The sequence below is a fragment of the Megalops cyprinoides genome, chromosome 23 (genome assembly GCF_013368585.1).
Source record: "Megalops cyprinoides isolate fMegCyp1 chromosome 23, fMegCyp1.pri, whole genome shotgun sequence".
Taxonomy (NCBI): Eukaryota; Metazoa; Chordata; class Actinopteri; order Elopiformes; family Megalopidae; genus Megalops; species Megalops cyprinoides.
This window is the reverse complement of record NC_050605.1, coordinates 15567844-15586878: the sequence shown is the minus strand read 5'-3', so window position 1 is coordinate 15586878 and position 19035 is coordinate 15567844. Positions and strand designations below refer to the sequence as shown.

At 44.9% G+C, this 19035-nt stretch overlaps 1 protein-coding gene across 1 annotated transcript in view; it reads left to right on the top strand.

Moving 5' to 3' along the window:
* The first annotated feature begins 2751 nt into the window (after nucleotides 1-2751).
* Nucleotides 2752-19035, top strand: part of LOC118770240 (cadherin EGF LAG seven-pass G-type receptor 1-like) — an 84022-nt gene continuing 67738 nt past the window's right edge. The window contains exon 1 of the mRNA XM_036517792.1: nucleotides 2752-6283. Coding sequence (XP_036373685.1) covers nucleotides 2752-6283 — 3532 coding nt within the window. The remainder of the gene's footprint in view (nucleotides 6284-19035) is intronic.

The window sequence follows — 19035 nt, the reverse complement described above, 5'->3', positions numbered from 1 at the left end:
CACAAACCCCCCAACATACACACACACACACAAAACAACTTTTTTTTCTACTACTACTTTTTTCCCTACAATTTTATGCATTTTAAAATTACAACATAACACATGTTTTCACCATTGGCTCCTTGTGGAGCATTGGAGGATAAATCATTTTTGAAATTACACTTTTAACTACACTTTTAGCAACAATTTGACCTCCACTTTTCGTTCACAGACGCAACTGATAAATATACCATACCCAGATAAAAGCACTGATCAATTAACCAGGAAAAATGTTTTCTGTTCCTGTTCCCTGGTTTTGCTTCTCTTACAGACTTGTTTTTCAAGTGTTCAAGCTGCAAAACGACTGAACAAGTTTATTTTTAAAAATGAGGAGGAAAATGGTCTCAAAATGTAAGGTAATCAGTCATGTGAGCACTTGAACACCAATTCAGCTGATGATTCATAACTTAGTAAAAGTATTCGTGTTTCACTTTTTGGTGCTGGAGAGCTTGACGTGTTGATAACATATTGTTTATTTTATCACTGCAGGTAAGTCAAGTGGATTTACATCTGTTGTTTCAGCTACACACACAGATGAAGCCATTTTCCTTCTGGGTTTGGGCAGTTTTCTAAATCGGATACCATGTAATGTAATGTAAAAATTGTCAACTGAGAAACATGTAGGCTGCACTGCGTTTCATGCACACTGATAAATACCAGTAACAAAACTGTAGCCTACGGCATTTTCTCTAGAATGATGTAAAGGCATTTGCCCATGATTGAACATTGAATAAATGTGCAGAAGTGGTGGTCTGCCAATGCTCATATTTTGATCAATTGGACCAAGGAAATATTCAACAGAAAGCTGGTTTGGTCAGATGACAGTATATAACACTGTAATGTTACCCAGATCAACACGATGTATTCCATGAGTTTTTTTTTTAAACAAACACACAGCAAGCTTATATGACTTGTTTAGTTGACATACTAAGTGCATGTTAACTTTGTAGTTAGCTTTTTTTAATACATGACAAAATGCAGAAAAAAATTTCCATGATATCGATATATCCTCTAAGAAAGACCAGTCTCACAATTATTACATATAGTAACTAACATCTAGTAATCTTGTTTGTTTTATTAAAGTAACAAAATCAACGGATGTGTGTGGGATTATCACTCACTTCGACTTTTGCCATATTTAATAGACTGCGGTGAACAAGTCATCATACATTGCTATTGGACAGTTTTAGGAATTAGCCTACATACTCTACATATATTATAGAATGTTAGTTGATTCACCTGTAGCACGTAGCCCACGTTTCCTCTTAATTTGTGATGCAAATAGCCTATGCATCGTATACATCTGAATGGATTTTACTGGCGAATCAAATTTATGACTGGGCTGGAAATTGATTCACTTGATTCACTGAAATTTTATGCAAAATGCAAAAGGTTACACAAGTGTCAGAAATTTCAAATGAAATAAAATCATTTCACATACAACCTCTCATACACACCTAGGATAAATTATAAATCATATTTCTGATACCACGGAGTTTGTTAGCGCTTAACCCGTAATGACCAATTTCACAATTTGAGATTTGACCCACCCTTGGTTCCAGAAGCAACAGAGAAATTGAACTTATTGACAACCGAAAAAATTGTGCCGGCAAATATCCGGTAATAAGGGGTCTTTCAAAAATGACTTATACTAAGTAAGTATGTAAAACTATTTTATCTTGGGAGTTGTAGAAAAATGGCGATTTTAACTTGACATTAACATTTAAATGCAAGTAATTCCTTAAGGCACTATTTTCCGATTCGCTAGGTGTCGCTCCTATACAGACTTGTGACACATTGTAAAATGGAATTGAATTAGTCGCAATCCTGCACCTAATCGTATATTTGGAGGACACAGCTGTATCCCAAATCCCAAATTCTTCACTGTTGGAATAATTTTAATAAATCACAGTTTGAGTTATATTTTCATATTCGTTCTACAATAATTTGATTTCCACACTATCAAAAACTTTAATCTAAATCTTTTTTCATATAAATATTACCCTACTCAAAATGTTGAAAATTTCTCACCTTACAAGTAGTTTTGCGAATTTACTGTCTAGAGCTGTAGAATGAATTCAAGCATGATTCATTGTTGAGGAAAGGTTTTGTCCTCATGTTAATAAATCCGTCACCATAATTATATTTTTATTGATTTCAATAGGCTACAACAGTCGAGTTTTCTCGTCATCTTTTACAAACATCTTTTAAGTAGTTTATATAAAAAGTCGCCAGTAGGCTATCTGTGATTCCATAGACCGCATCAGAGGAAGTTTCAATGACACGAACCCTTTGCAATAATAGACTCGGGAAGAAAGTGAATTTAAAAGACAATGCATGTTAACAAACTATTTCCAAAGGCCAATAGAGAATGCACAAGTTGTCCGCAATTCTAAATTCACTCAGGAGAGCTTCGCGAATATCCATAAGAAAGAGCCCCCCTGCGAAAGTTCCCCGTGGGGCAAACGCAGCAGGTTTATGCTAATAAGTCTCGGAGGAGGGGAGCGACGGAGCCATTTTGTAGTCATTTTAAACTTAACGTGGAAATAATGAGACACTGCTCCGCGGATACAACGCAAAGGTGATTTTTTCCAATGATAAAAACCTTCCATGGAATACAAAAGAAAGGCGAAGCGTGGCGACAAGGTGGCTTGATGGATTTTTTCAGGTGTTTTAGTGAAAAAGTTGCGCGGATCTAAGGAGTTTAAAACTATGGAACTGCCAATGAACTGGATCTGGGTTGGTTTTCTATTCCATGTTCCCTTGCTGGGATGTTTCGATATTCACATTTCGGACACATTGCATCCAGGTACTGTTTTGTCAAATTTATCACTTGGACCCAGTTGGAGCTATAAAATCGATAGGACTTTAACTCCCAAATTTATTCGTAACTTTTTAAAAATAGACGGTCAAAGCGGAGTCCTAACTCTTTCCCGAAGAGTGGACTGTACGCACATACCGAGGAATCCAGCGCCGGTCTATTTTAAGATCAGGTCTTTGACATCTGAAAACTTTATTTTGACACATTTTAATGCCTATGTGCATGGACAGGATTGCTTCATCAAGTATAAGAGAAAGAACGCGTCAGGTAAGCCAGATATCCAAATTAATTACCTTTCAAGAGTCGGGGCAACTTCCTGCTTTTCTGCAGGTAATTTGCTCTTGAATGTAAAGGAACATTTACCTGTGTTTACTCGAAATTTAAAGTTTTCCACTTGGTCATGCACGGAAACGGACTTGAAAGTAGTTTTTAACAACGGGAGCATAACGCTGAGCGGGGACGGCTGCTTGCAGCCCGGGGAGCGGAGCGAGGTTGGTTTGCTGTGCACATTGCACGGCTCGCATAGTGACCGCGTCTCCGTGCGCGTGAAATTGCGATTTATGACAACAGACAGGAATGGTTTGTTTACGGACCCTGATCAGGAGAGACTGGATCCCTGGAGCAAACGAAAAAGGAGAAACGTGAACACCGCTCCTCAGTTTCAGCTCCCAAACTATCATGTGTCGGTGCCGGAGAACGAGCCAGCTGAAACCCGGGTCATTACGCTCAAAGCAATTGATTCGGATGATGGGGAGGCTGGGAGAATTGAGTATGGCATGGACGCTCTTTTCGATAGCAGATCCAATGATTATTTTCACATCAACCCACAGACCGGCAGCATCACAACAATGCAGCCTTTAGACAGGGAGATCAAGGACACGCATCTCTTCAAAGTTACTGCTACCGACCACGGTTCCCCGCCGAGGTCTGCCACTGCTTACCTTACCGTCACTGTCAGTGACACCAATGATCACGGGCCGGTGTTTGAGCAGACGGAATATCGGGTGAATATTCGGGAAAACGTGGAGGTAGGGTTCGAAGTGATAACTATTCGGGCGACAGATGGGGACGCGCCCTCCAACGCCAACATGATCTATAAGATTGTGAACGGTGACGGGGCGAACGCGGGTTTTGAAATCGATCCGAGGAATGGGCTGGTTAAAATCAAGGTCCGCCCAGACAGAGAAACTCAGTCCCAGTATCAGCTCATCGTGGAAGCTAATGATCAGGGCAAAGACCCGGGGCCACGGAGTAGCACTGCCACAGTGCATATCACCGTGGAGGACGAGAACGACAACTACCCCCAGTTCAGTGAGAAAAGGTACGTGGTTCAGGTGCTGGAGAATGTAGCGGTGAACACCAGGGTGGCCCAGGTGGAGGCCACCGACAAGGATGAGGGGAACAACGCCAGAGTCCACTACAGCATCATCAGTGGGAACGTGAAGGGCCAGTTCTACATCCACTCCCCCACGGGCGTCATCGATGTCATCAACCCCTTGGATTATGAGATGATCAGGGAGTACAATTTGCGGATAAAAGCGCAGGACGGAGGCAGGCCCCCACTGATAAACGGAACAGGGATGGTTGTCGTCCAGGTGGTGGACGTGAATGACAACGCCCCCATGTTTGTCAGCACTCCATTCCAGGCCACCGTGCTGGAAAACGTGGCGATCGGGTACTCCGTGATCCACATCCAGGCTATCGACGCTGACTCTGGGGACAATGCCCGCTTGGACTACAGGCTCATAGACACAACCCCCGGCTTCCCTTTCACCATTAATAACAGTACAGGCTGGATTACAGTTGCCTCTGAGCTGGACAGGGAAACCACGGAGTTCTACACCTTCGGTGTGGAGGCCAGGGATCACGGTGTCCCTGTGATGTCATCCTCGGCCAGTGTGAGCATCACGGTGCTGGACGTGAACGACAACGTCCCCACGTTCACCCAGAAGGTGTACACGCTGAAGATAAACGAGGATGCTGTGGTGGGGACCAGCGTGCTGACGGTCACTGCCGTCGATAGGGACGTCAATAGCGTGGTGACGTACCAGATCTCCAGTGGGAACACGCGGAACCGCTTCGCCATCACGAGCCAGAGCGGGGGCGGGCTGATCACCTTGGCCCTGCCTCTGGACTACAAACAGGAGCGGCAGTACGTGCTGACAGTGACGGCCTCAGACGGCACGCGCTATGACACCGCCCAGGTCTTCATCAACGTCACCGACGCCAACACCCATCGGCCCGTCTTCCAGAGCGCCAACTACCAGGTGATGATCAGCGAGGACAAGCCTGTGGGCTCCACGGTGGTGGTGATCAGCGCCACCGACGAGGACACGGGCGAGAACGCCCGCATCACCTACGTCATGGAGGACAATGTGCCCCAGTTCAAGATCGACCCGGACTCGGGTGCCATCACCACCCAGACGGAGATTGACTACGAGGACCAGGCCTCCTACACGCTGGCCATCATCGCCCGCGACAACGGCATCCCCCAGAAGTCGGACACCACGTACGTGGAGATCATCGTGCTGGACGCCAACGACAATGCGCCGCAGTTTCTCCGGGACATGTACAAGGGCAGCGTGCCCGAGGACGCTCCCGTCTACACCAGCGTTCTGCAGATCTCCGCCTCTGACCGGGACTCGGGGTCCAATGGGAGGCTGAGTTACACCTTCCAGGGTGGCGACGATGGTGATGGTGACTTTTACATTGAGCCCTACTCTGGGATCATCAGGACAGCCAGGAAGCTGGACAGAGAGAATGTTCCGGTGTACAGCCTCAAGGCCTATGCGGTGGACAGGGGGGTTCCCCCTCTGAAAGCGGCTGTGGACATCCAGGTGTCAGTGCTGGACATTAATGACAATGCACCTGTGTTTGAGAAAGATGAGATGTTCATCTATGTTGAGGAGAACAGCCCTGTGGGTTCAGTGGTGGCCCAGATCGTGGCTACGGACCCGGATGAGGGCACTAACGCCCAGATCATGTACCAGATCGTGGAGGGCAATGTCCCAGAGGTGTTCCAGCTGAATATTTTTAATGGAGAACTGACCGCCCTTACTGATTTGGACTACGAGTCTAAGACAGAGTACGTGATCGTGGTCCAGGCCACCTCAGCACCGCTGGTCAGCCGGGCCACGGTCCACGTCAAGCTGGTGGACGTCAACGACAACGACCCCATACTGCAGGACTTCGAGATCATCTTCAACAACTACGTCACCAACAAGTCCAACAGCTTCCCATCCGGAGTAATAGGGAAGGTGCCGGCCCACGACCCGGACGTTTCGGACAAGCTGCACTACAGCTTTGTGGAGGGGAATGAGCTCAGTCTCCTGATTCTGAACCAGGACACGGGGGACCTGAGGCTGAGCCGGGACCTTGACAACAACCGAGCCCTGGAGGCCACAATGCGGGTTTCTGTCACAGGTAAGGCCCTTCCACTCTCTCTTCACGTCAGACAGTACTGAGTCTGAAAAAAGCTGCAGTTCCCAAAGTCTTTTGCATAAAGTATCTTAGGTTAAGTTTACCATGAAGGCATATAGGTACAGCCTTTCACATTTTATTTTCATTACACTGGTTTAGTGCTGTTGAAAAGTGGTAGAAGGACATGCTGTCATTTCACATGCACACAGAAACAATTTAATGTGTGTGTGTGTGTGTGTGTGTGTGTGTGCACGCACACTGGTGATCCGGTTTTGCTGCTTTTGTGCCTTGTGTGTGCCAGTGTGCTGTGCTGGTAGTGTGCAGGGGTGAATGTAGAAGCTTTTATCACTGCTAGATTAATCCTTTTCCAAAATCTGCTTTCAAGACACAGATAAATCTGTGCCAATGAGTTTTAGAAATTTAAGAAGGCATCTTAAAATGTGTGGAAAATGTGGAAAAAGCTTGTGGTGCTTCTCTTCTTAGCTTTGAAGCTGCTTAGCAAAAAACATTTCACAAAGACATTTCTTAAGCAGTCATCAGTTTGGCTCTCCTGGGTATGGCTAGTATTGAGAAGGAGTGGTTTTAATCTCAGACTGAAACTTTGCTGGTTTTGAAATGGCAAGTAGTTAGGCATGTTGTCAAATGTTGTGTAATCACGATCTATTACTGTTAATAATAATAGGGGAAGAAGCCAAGATCATCATGTTGGATTTGGCCATGTCTGTTTTAAACAATACAGTGTGTTTGTCCTTATAATCATATTTGAATGTTTTGTTGAAATGAGTCTCATGTGCAAGTCTGGTGGAATCTCGCTGTGCTTTATGCTGCAGCTGGCACAGTTGTGTGTTTGTGCAGGACTGTAAGGCAGCAGGAATTTGGTAAAAGGTGTAGTTCATTACTCATGGAGTCTTTCAAATATTTTCCCATGTTAATCATTAGCGGGCAGCAAACACATCGCTGTCACCCGCTGTCCCTGAAAATGACTGTAGGACTGAACCGACAGTAATGTCACGGAGACTTTGTGAATGGTGAAAAGGTTGCAGTTGATGGTGTCAGAAAGAGGCTCTGGGAATTGCTGACCTCCTATCGGAATGTGGCCCCGTGGTGTCTGTTGTTAGCTGCTGTTCCTCTCTGCTCAGGCCCCAGAACTCAGAGGGCCTCTCTAACTAGTGCAGTGTGTAACAACTAAACTTCCCCCAGTGATCGTCTGGCCTCTTCAAGGCTCTCAAAATGCCCCTCTCCATAAATTAGCTTTAAGGAAGGCCCTTTTGTCTTCCTTGACATGGAGGCTCAGAGTACCATGCTAGCAGACAGCCATTGCCCCTGTAGGGGCAGCTATTACCAGAATTAATGGTACTTCCAATGGGGCTCATTCATGACAAAGGTGAAGTTGTGGTCTCCATGACAACGGTGACCACCAATCTCCTTCAGAGTAATAAGCCCCCCTCCCTGTCGTAATCAGACATGTCTTCATGTCAAATGTTAGCGAATGGGTAGCTCCGGTTATTTGACCTTTCACCCTGAGACCTGGGCAGAGGAAATGCCCTAAAGAGATGAGATGAAAAGCATAGAAAAGTGGCACCCAAATGATGTGAACCAATGAGAGCCTCAGATTCCAACCCTTTTTAATTATTAGGTTGCACATTCCCTGTACTTGCCATTTTGACACACAGAATAGAATATTGTGTCAGCTTGTTAAATCTCTAATGTTGCTGGTCATGTTGGAAACAATCATTTGACACAGATATCAGTAAAACAAACAACAGTTCATACCTGAAATAGCTCCGTTGGTTCTAGCTGTATATTAAGCATACAGATACACACACTGTATATGTTTTGTTGCAATTCGTCATGCATTACATACTGGCCTTACTTGACAGACAAGTTTAAATGGCCTTGAATTTGTCTGTGAGGGAATTTTTTTGTGTAGCAGAATGAGTGGGTTTGCCATTAAAAGAACTAAGCTTACTCGTGTAACCTCCTGAAACACAAGCCGTGTCTGATTTCCAAATGGATAAAATCAATGCTTCAGTCATAGCAGGAGCCTGTCCTCTGTGGAGCATGCTGCAGTTTTGCACAGGCATGGAGCAGGCAGTCTATGGACAAAGCCTGCTCTTTTAGTAACAGGATCTCTCTTATCAGGGTTTGTTAAGATTTAACAAACTTTCCCCTGAAACGAGGGCTCTCTCTTTAGTTTTATTTCTCTTAAAAAGTCTCTTTTCCCACCCTCTGTGTCACTCTGGATCAGTACAGGTGATAATATCTCTGTTTGGCCCAAGGCAATGCAAATAATGGCAAGATCAAAGAAAATAGGTTGGCCAACAACAGTTACCTGAACTATCTGAATTCCTTGCATCAATTTTACTCTGAGTTTATTTATCTGAATGATGAGGTAATGATAGATCATATGTCAAAAAGGAAAGGTTTTCATGCCAAATGAACATTTCCAGCTAGTTTAATACTTTTACCAGTCAAAGATTAATCTGTGCTGTTACATGCATACAGTGTCCAGGGCAAGTTTTGACTGTTAGCATTGGGAATATATTTCACATTTCTCTCTTAATCTCTTACATTCAACTCCTATGAACCCTGGAGGGGTTTTCACAACTACATCTTACACAACCTAACTGGATGATTATTTGCATGTAATTTGTTGGATGTTTTTATTACAATAGTAAGAACCTGGTGGGAATGAGACTGTAGAGGCTTGTATTATGATATAAAATTACAGGAATTGAAAGCCGGAGGTGTTTATTTTCATGTAAGGGTGGCAGTGCAGCATAAGAGTAAGGAGCAGGACTTGGAAAGGTTGGAAAGGTTGCCGGTTTGGTTCCCTGCTGGGGCACTGCTGTTGTGCCCTTGGGCAAGGTACTTAACCCAGAATTGGCTCAATAAATATCCAGCTGTATAAATGGGTAACATGTAAAAAAATGTAACCTATGTAAACTGCTCTGGATAAGAGCTTCTGCCAAATGCCAATAATGTAATGTAATGTAAGGAACTATGAGGGAATTGGAAGGGGACTCGTGATCCTCTGCAGGTAACAGAGGGTTTCAGGTGTGACAGAAGATGGTAATACCAGCATAAAGGTGGGCATTAATGCACCATCTATAGGTCCCTTTCCAGCTGACACCATTACACTACCTGCCCATCCTTAACAAGCACCTCGGGTGGTTTATATAGTTGTACAACAGTATATTTACTGACTCAGGTTTGAATTACCTTGCCTAAGGTCACGGTAGCAGTTACCTGCAGCTTTCTGAGATCATGCCGTCATGTTCATTCCTGAGCCACAAGGCCGCCTACAGAGCCGCGTCTTCCAGGAGTCTCCCGCTGTCCCACATGAGTGTCTCAGACCATGAGGATTGAATTAAGGGTCTTGGCCCCATCAGTGTGGAGCTCTTTCAGAGACCCGCGTCTGTCCTAATTCCATTTGAGAAATAATGGTGGCATGCGCCTTTGCCTTTGCACACAGCCCCCGAGGCAGACTAATTGCCTCGTGTTTTACTGTGAGTCTTTCTGCCGTTCTTTCCTGTGCTTCTTTTCTCTGACTTTGCCACTATACAGATGGGAATGAGCCATGTCAGCTTGTTTTCAGTATAGGTGCTTCAGTGATATGAATTTTTGTATTTATGAATTTGTGTATTGTTGATATGAGAGGGGATAAACAGTTTCTTTGCCCAGCATCTTGTTCTGGGGCAATATCTGCATATTTAGCCCAATTTAATTTTATCTGATATCCTCCATAACATTTGCAAAATCGAGATATAATTACTTGACAGGAATACTGTTTGAATCATTTTATAACTGCAATAATCCAATTATGTTTATGGGATTGTGTTAGTGTTTCTGTGCAGTTGTACGTGAAGGAGTCTATGTGTGTGCATATACAATATGTGTGTGTGCTCAGGTTTGTGTGTTTTTTTTGTGATTGTATGTTTAGAAACTGCTAGGACTCCAGAGAACATTTGGCGAGGGTGTGGCGTGATTTCAGTCATGTTCATAACATGAAGTTGTGGCTGCTTTCGGGCTCTGAATTCAACGGCAGAGTGTGACTTTGAATGCGGTCAGGGTGATTTATGACCTTACGGTCCTTGCAGTGTACTTATATATCATTATTATGTGAGAGTAAACACAAGGACCCGCTCTTGCGAGAGCTCGCCGAAAATCTCCTTTTTTTTGTATGGTGATGTCATGTTTTGATAACGGACATGGATGATTAACTTAAACATGATAAACACGGGACACTCACAGTGTATTGACTGGGCTGCTGATCTTGCTTGTACTATTAACGGGGAGCACCCCCCCTTGTTCCTAGCATGTAGAGCATAGGATCTGAAAACCGCCTTTTGAATTAGATCTAGCTTCTGCGTCTCAGTCCGGACTGAACCAGTCTTTGATGCTGGCATGTGCCGCAGAGTGCGGTGGCGGGAGAGAAAACCGCATTCCAGATGGGGACAGAATGAGGAATGGGGCAGGGCGACCGGGCTTGCAGTGCCAGCGTCGAGGGTGAGGAGCCGAGCCACCTGAGACACATGATCTGTGCCCTGGCACAGAGGCAGTGCCCGTGAAGCGGGCGCCAGGAGCCATGTGCCAGCTGCTGTCAGCATCCCTCCCCTCTTGTAGTGTGACGGGTCTCTGCTGCCCGCCTCCTCCATCTTTTGGATGCTGTCACTGTACTTTTGCTTATTGGCAGTTGTACGAGGTTTAGATATCTTGCGCGCGCGCGTGTGTGTGTGTGTGTGTGTGTCTGTGTTTGAATGAATGAGTGCACATGTAATCCAAGACTGCAAGTCATGTGGATTTGTAACATGGAGTAGTGTGGTTTTGTAACCTGGAGCAATATGAGGGCCAGCCTTTGTGATCCTGTTGTCATAACACAGCATCTCTCATTGGAGGTGAGGGGGGATTCGGCAATTCCACTGGGTATATTTGTGACCTCTGACCTGTGGTGTAGGGGGTTGTTAGTCCGCAGGTGTGGATATGATACTCTTTACATGACACATAGACATGAAAATAAAAAAAGGCTTCAAACATTTTGATGGTTGGCTCCTCTCCATACTAAGACACCCGATACTGGTGAATGTACTGTTTGTATGCAGAGGTAAAGCTGGATGTGTGCATTTTGTCATGCTAAACTGGGTATGAATCTGCTCTGACCCCACAGGCCCCCTTGTTCACCTCTCTGTCTCTGATGAATTAAATCATTTGTAAGCCATTAACCATTTGTCTGTGTCCATCAGTTTGTTCAACAACAGTAATCAAGAATATAAACAGAAGTGTATGCTAATTAAAATATGTAAATGATAAAGCTCACATCCATTGTCAAGTATTAATTTTAGAGATGAGTATGTGCTCATTCTGTGCATCAAGAGTTACTGTGCTTTTCTTTAAAAGAAGAAAAGTTCCGATATGTTCAGTACTTTATTGCAAAGATTCAAAAGGGCTCAATCTTGAGTAATTACAATCAGTTACATTAGCAAATGACAATCTAAATAGCCTACCTGTCCAAGCACTAAAAACTCTGTATATGACATTAAATTCATCTGCATTTTCCTTGTTGAAATCCACATTAAACCTGATGTAAAAAGTAAATGAGTAGTATTAAAGTAAGTATTTAATGCAAAAACATGACAGGTGTTTTATCTTGCACTGATGTTCAGTTTCACAAGCAAAGTCTCTAATGCGGAATAGTGTTGCGGCTCTCTGGGTTTCGCTTATTTTGCGCTCAACACACACCTTAACATCAATCCATCCTGAAACAACAGCCAGAGTGCTCTCTTTCAGCCTGTTAAATGACTGGGAAAGGAATCTGATTCGTGTTTAATCTTGCAGGGACATTTTGAAAAGGAGCAATGAGACAGGAGCACGTGGATGTGTGTGGAGGTGGTTTCAGCAAAGCTCCAGGGGCAGGAAAACCATGGGGTGGAATTTGTAAATTTACTTCTGGAAGTCTGAGAAAACCCACAATTTCTCTTACGACTGTCTCTCACTTAGCAAACACAAATTGTTTTTTTCCTCAGTAAATGTCTAGATTTTATTTTGCAGGCCCTTTTTATTCAGTTACAAAAGATTAGAGAGATATATTCATCTAGAACTATTAAGTAGTAACATAACTAATGAAGAGGAACTGCTAATGCCATTTGATAATTTGAGCATTTCATTCATGATTGCTTAAAAACCTTGCGAAACCAATTAGGTCATTTCGATCGTAAGAAACCGTAATCTCAGAGTCACAGTCGGAATAATGTTGGAATAATGTATTTTTGCTTAAAATTGTTGCTGACCAGTTCTGTACATAATTTTGTATATTTATCGTATCAAATATGCCTTTGCACATCACTCTGCATTTTGCTGTGGATTTGTGTGCACTCATGGTATCTATGGTCGGCTAAAGTTACTCTGTCTAGGTGAAATCTAGGTGTACAGGCAATTGTCGTGGGTGAAAATCTGCACAGGGAGTGCTCCAGATTCCGTTTTGCACTGGCACCTGTCATTACACATCCAAAAGACTGGGAACAGGGCTGGAATCCCAGTAATGCTTAATTGGAAAAAAGGAGGATTGAATTTCATTGCAGAATTGTCAGATCAGTTTTTGCTCAGCCAAATGCACCTCTCCAAATTTGAAATGCTGAGCTTTTGTAGTGTCAGGAAACTGTCCGAGGCATGCAACTCATTTGTGTACAGGGTGTTAAAGGAAAGCTGATCTCTTTTAAAAAAGAAAAAACTCTTCCTGCTTTTTCTCTTGGTTCAGCTCCTGAGGTGTATGTGTGCTTCGCAGCATGTGTGCCTTTGGTTGGCACTGGATTAGACAGAGCTGTTTGCTTGTAAAAGCATTATTGTTCCAGTCTGGGGGCTGGGATTAGTCGTGAAGTGAAAGTGGGCCTGTCCAGGTGCATTCCTCTCTGACAGCCACGCCCCCAAACCCGGTGAACCTAACACTCCCGAGGGCAGGGGGGTGAACACAGGAGCTTGTCTTTGATGCCCCCTGCAATCACCAGGACCCCCCCATGTTTAAGATTTTTTTGGAAAGAAATTCATGCATAGGCATCAACTTCACCATTTATATTTGTCTAAGAAACAAATTTCAAGCATGTAAGCATAAGTCTTTGGGTCAAAATGTCTTTGAATGCATGTTTCCCATTATCTTAATCAGGTGTGTCCAAACCTTTGACTGGAACTGTATGTTCAGACTAATGATGGGCTTCAGGCTTTACAGCAGATACTCGTGTCAGATTGTAGAAGTGGAGAAACAGCTCATCCTCAGGACATGATCCAGGAGAGTCTCCATGCGATTGGACACAATCCAAGAAAGGGGGGTGGGGCCTCACATTCTCTTCTGTATGTGTAAAGAGTGGAGTGAAGGGATGAGAGTGGGCCATCTTTCTGAATGGGGACATCCAGATAATGCTCCCGCTCTGAGGGAAGGTGATTTGTTGGACAAGATCAGGCAACCTGTTGATGTGAAACATGACACACACCAAGCTTTCTCCCCCCTCCCCTCCCCTTGTACACACACAAACACACAAAAGGGCCTTTGTCTGAACATCGGGGAATGAAAAGCCCTCTAATTCTGCCAACGGCAGAAAAGTGTGACATTACATGCGTTCGGTGGTCACTCGCGCGATCAGGAATGTTAAGACAGAAAACCTTAAAGGCAGTTGTAGCCCGAGCAGTGAGGGACTGTGAAAAATTCTCCACCCTGAAGAGCGGTGTCATGTGTACAGCATTTGGACTTGAAAGACGTGTCTGTTTTCTTGATCAGGTTGAAGGCTTCTTAAGCTCAAGGTGGTGAAATGTCAGTAACGGGATATCATTGTCATTAGCAATGCATTATCACCGTGAACAATAATGGTATGTCTATGATAACGAAACCTTTTGCATCTCTTTTTTTTAACTTGGTAGTGCCATGCAGAGGTCACGTTTCCAGGAAACATCATCATGTGCTGCTTATGTACACAGTGTAAATCCACCCTGAGTTTTGAGAAATCTTCTGTACTCTCTTCAGAAGGGGCAGGGCTACTTGACTGTTGCGTCAACTGATCTTAGAGAAACGCAACTGGGGCGGCAGTGTAGCATGGTGGTCAAGGAGTAGGGCTCGTAACCAAAAGGTTGCTGGTTCGATTACCCTCTGGGGCACAGCTGCTGTATCCTTGGGCAAGGGTCTTAACCCAGAATTGCCTCTGTTAATATCCAGCTGTATAAATGGATAGCATGTAAAGATTGTTATCTATGTAAGTCACTTTGGATAAGAGCATCTGCTAAATGACAATAATGTAATGTAATGTAATCTCAGTTACTTAAAGGTGGTACTTACCCAAGGCGTGCTGATTACCATCTGATATTGCCTGAGTGGGTTGCATATATCTGGAGCATCTGATAAATCCTGTCTGGAGTCTCCCATTGCTCCCTGACTGCATCTCCTCACTGAGTGTCAGGAGAGAATCTGCCACCCTTTAACTTTATTAGTGCTGGAGACCCCTGTTCACCCAGACAAAGTGAGAGGGTGCCTTCTTCCTGCAGGAGTCATTGAGAACTCTGATTTAGGGGGTAAATGAACGTTTCAGAACTCAAAGTGATTAATCTCGTTAAAGCAAACTGCCTTTTATGAGGTAAAGAATCCTAGCCTGCACAGTCGATTAGGGACTCCCTTTGTGAACACAGTGCTGCTGTCTCCGGCAAAGCAATGCATAAGCCTCTGCAAAAGTATGAACTCACCCGAAACGACAGTACCTGTACTTGGGATGAGAATCTACCACGCAAACCGATTTTATTGAGTGCATTGACATTCATATAAGCGATGTTTCTTTTCTTTACATACTTTCTCTCCCAGCTACTGCGGGCTTTAGGTTTGGGCAGGACAGGCATTGTAAACTTTTACCCTGCCACCCCCTATGTTATAGGCGGTTGCCGAGAAACATCTCACTTCTGGGGCCAGGTGACATTGTTATGATAATGTCCTTGTTTGTTCTTTGAGCATGCTGAAAGTCAACAGGTCGGCCAGCCGTTACACTTCAGACTTCGCACTCTTAATGTTTCTGCCACTATACCCACGCCTCCAGCCAGAAGCGCACGGTGTGATGGGTACGGTAGGGTAAACAATGTTAAAAGAAGGCTGTAAAGAGCATAAAGAACATTAGGGTGGTGGTGGGAATTACTCATTTTAATATTAGAAATAGAAATTGAATTATATTGTGCCTTCAATTCTGCCAAGCCATGTTGAAATTTTGGTAAATAGTGTAAGCCTGCCTACAGCTTCTGCGCTGAGAGACTGTTGAGTGCCCTTTACCTGTTTACTCTGCAACCTTGTCACCATGGTGATTGTGTCACCCGTCTCTGCGATGACCCTCCCACGCATTCACACTGTGTTTCTCCCTCTCTCACACACATGGATACTCTCACACATGCATATGCACACACGTTCAAGTCTCACACAACTGTCTAACCTTGCTTCTGAGACAGAAAACTCAAATCTCTTACTCTCTTGAAAATGTCATCTCAATCACATTAAAATGGACTATATGGGGAAAAAAAAGCGTACCAGTTTCCACACTGAACCTTAAACAAGGTCTACCGTAGGAATTTGCCATTTAGTCTGTTTTTAAATGATTTGTTTGCAGCTGACACTATGGCAAAATCTTTTATCTCATTTCCATTTGGAATACAATAGGTTAAAGTGCAGTAATATATTAGGTGTGAGACACACCAGGGAAAATGTTTCCTGGTGGCTGCTCCTCTATCCTTAGTTGGAGAGCAGGGGGAGAGGTGGAGATAACATTTATCTGAGGCTCTGTGGAAAAAAAATAAAGACCAGAGCCAAAGACCAGAAGCCAAGTCTGCTTTCCAACTGTAGCCAGCCAGGAGAGCATTCTACATTCAAACTGAAGGTATTCACATCACATGTCATCACATCTACAGTAATACTACATTCAGATTGTATAATATCAGTTCCGTTAAAGGGGAAACTTGTAGATACTGGCCTGGCTGCAGCAGTCAATGACAAAGACAAGCATTTCCATCATTATGGATAGAGCGCTTCACTGTCGTGCACGCCCATGCGGTATGTTCACACAGAGAGTTTGCCTCGTGTTCCACTTTGGTAAGTGGAGAATGCGGGGAGTCTGGCTCTTGACAAAGTGCCTTTTGACTCCCTCCCACCTTGCTCGATTCTTAGAGATCGGTCAGGCCAGGACTGGCAGGAACAGCTGAGGGGGTCCCGGCTCCCATGGGTCAGTTCTGTTACACGCAGGCAGCGTTACTCAGGCTTGACACTGGAATCGTGCACTGTTGAACCCGCATCTGTCATTAACCCATGAAAGTCTGTGAGAATCTCCAAATATGTACTTATGTGCTGCAAGTAGGATGTTAGCTCGGTCAAATAATAATTGATTAATCTGAATGATCAATTATTATCAATTAATGGCTGAATAATGACAGGGAACACTATGACAGTGTCTCTCTATGGCTTTTTTTCCCTTATTCTCGAAAGAATTAATAACAGCTCTGTTATCATCAATCTCAGCATGATAGGTGTATCCCTGAAACTACCTTTGCAAAATGCCTCTGCAAAATATTTTGAAATGCACATACTGGATGGATTCCCACAACAACAAACCAAAACTCATTGGGACAGTGTTGGTAGTATTCTACAGTAGTACTGTGTCTGTCCGGAATGATACCCAAATGTAATTTGAAACAGCTGACTGCTGGAATTCCGTTAGTTGGGACGCACCGAGGGCTCTAAGGGCATGTTTGTGAAGAGGTGACCCAGTGCCTGCAGGCCGGGGGAGTCCCTCTCACTCCCCTCTGGGACAATGAGGGACCCCCCGCTGTGACACCACTCAAAGCCAAGGAATTCCGTCGTCTCACACTAACTGAGCAAACACTACAGTGAGCTTCGCGTTTCAAGCATTACAGCGAGGCATGTCCCCGCTGTTAAAGCTCATTCACACTCGGAAAACATGTCGGACGCAACGCAGGCCGTGAAGAAAACCACACTGACCACACAGTGATGTAAACACTGGCCGCTGTCACATGTCCATGTCCCTCACCTCTATGCCATTCATATTTCTGCTGATTTTAGAAATGGAGTCCACCTCTTTACTGCGCAACAGAAAAGTTACTCATGCTTCTGTCTGCGTGTGCAGGTCTGTGACTATTGCTATGCATTTGTGAGAGTTACGTAGTCTCCTAATCCTCCGAAGTTGGCGTGCAACAATTCCTATACAATACCCGTGACTGATGCATTGTGGTGCCGTGCCAGAATCGCATACCATGTGCAATTGTTGGGGTGGGTCCGTGGAGGCAGATTCCTGTCATGACAAGGTAGAAATTGCCAAGCAACAGGGCAAAGACCGCATCAAGCTGTGTGATGGCACAGAGGCGGGTAAGTCACCTGGCCAACGCGGGGTTTGGTGTAGAAGACGCCATTGACTATAATGGAGCACTGCATGTTTTTAAAACCCAGGGCAAATCGCCGGTTGATGTGGAAAGCATGTAGAATGCCTTGAAAACGTATGTGTCCCCCAGTATGCAAATGCCCGAACAATGGGCTCATGGTGGGAGGCTGGTGTTGTCCGTGTGGAATGCGTCCTGCCGCATGCTAATGTTCCAAGCCTTTGTTGTAGGCCCGGGCCTCAGTTCGCGCCGCTCAGGGTGTTATGTACTCCTCTGGGTGTTAGAATTCACAGAGCGCTAACAGGGGGAGAGGTGGGGGGTAGGACAATGGAGATGAGCTTGCTGAAAAGTGCCCTACAGTGATACTCTGGAACAATGGAGTTATCAATTAACCTTCCCCCTGTGGAGCAGCATGGGCTCTTCTAAGATGTCTTAGCATGCCATATAAAGTCAAGATTTTTGAGTTTTTTTATTTTTTTTATATTTATACATTTCATTGTGTGTAGATGATACTGGAGGGGAAATGGCGCATAATTACTAGGGAACTGATCGAGTGGTGTTTGGCATGACAGTGTGAGACAGGTGAAAGAAAATGGTGAGACTCCCATGATTCTGTCCACTCTTGCCTTGTTGCTCTTAAAGTCATTCTGGTTGAATGTGGCATCCCTTCTTATTAATTCTTCTTTAATGCAGTAATACAGTGCATCAAATATCATATGTGCATGTCCTCAATGGTCTTCTTATCCTGAGATGGAAATATGCTAGTCATCTTTGGAACCGTCTAGATGGTCATGTGAGGGAAATCAGTAATTTGGTTCGATTCACAGTGACCAAGTGTTCCAGAAGCGTGGCTCAGAACTGGTGCCCCCACCCCCCCATCCCTCCTGCCGCTGTTGTCCGGACACTAGGGATTCTTGTACTCCTACTACTGCTGATGTCTTAATGGCATCTGTGGTTGGGCCTTGTACCCTAGCCCCCCCCCCCCCCCCCCCCCCCATCCAACCCTTCCCCCCAGCTCCAGACCCGTGCCTCCAGCCTGAACCCCTCCCTGAGGTGGGGCAGTGAGACGCGGGGGCCCCTGTCATCCCAGGAATGATGGCTTCACTCTGCTGCTGGGGTGACAGTTTCCATACTGGGGCTCCCACCGCAACAGCTGCCCGTGTCCTGCAAGCGGGCCTTGGATTCCTCAGATGCGGTCCCGGCTGTACTGTGTCCATCACGCGGCCCAGCTCCAACACCGCGGCAGTTTACCCCGTCGCCCATCTGTCGTCACTCCCAGCTTCTGTGCAGCCCCCACCCGCCCCAATCCCTGTCCATCAATGCTCTCCGCTGCAGTGCCATGCCCCCGTGTCTGTCCT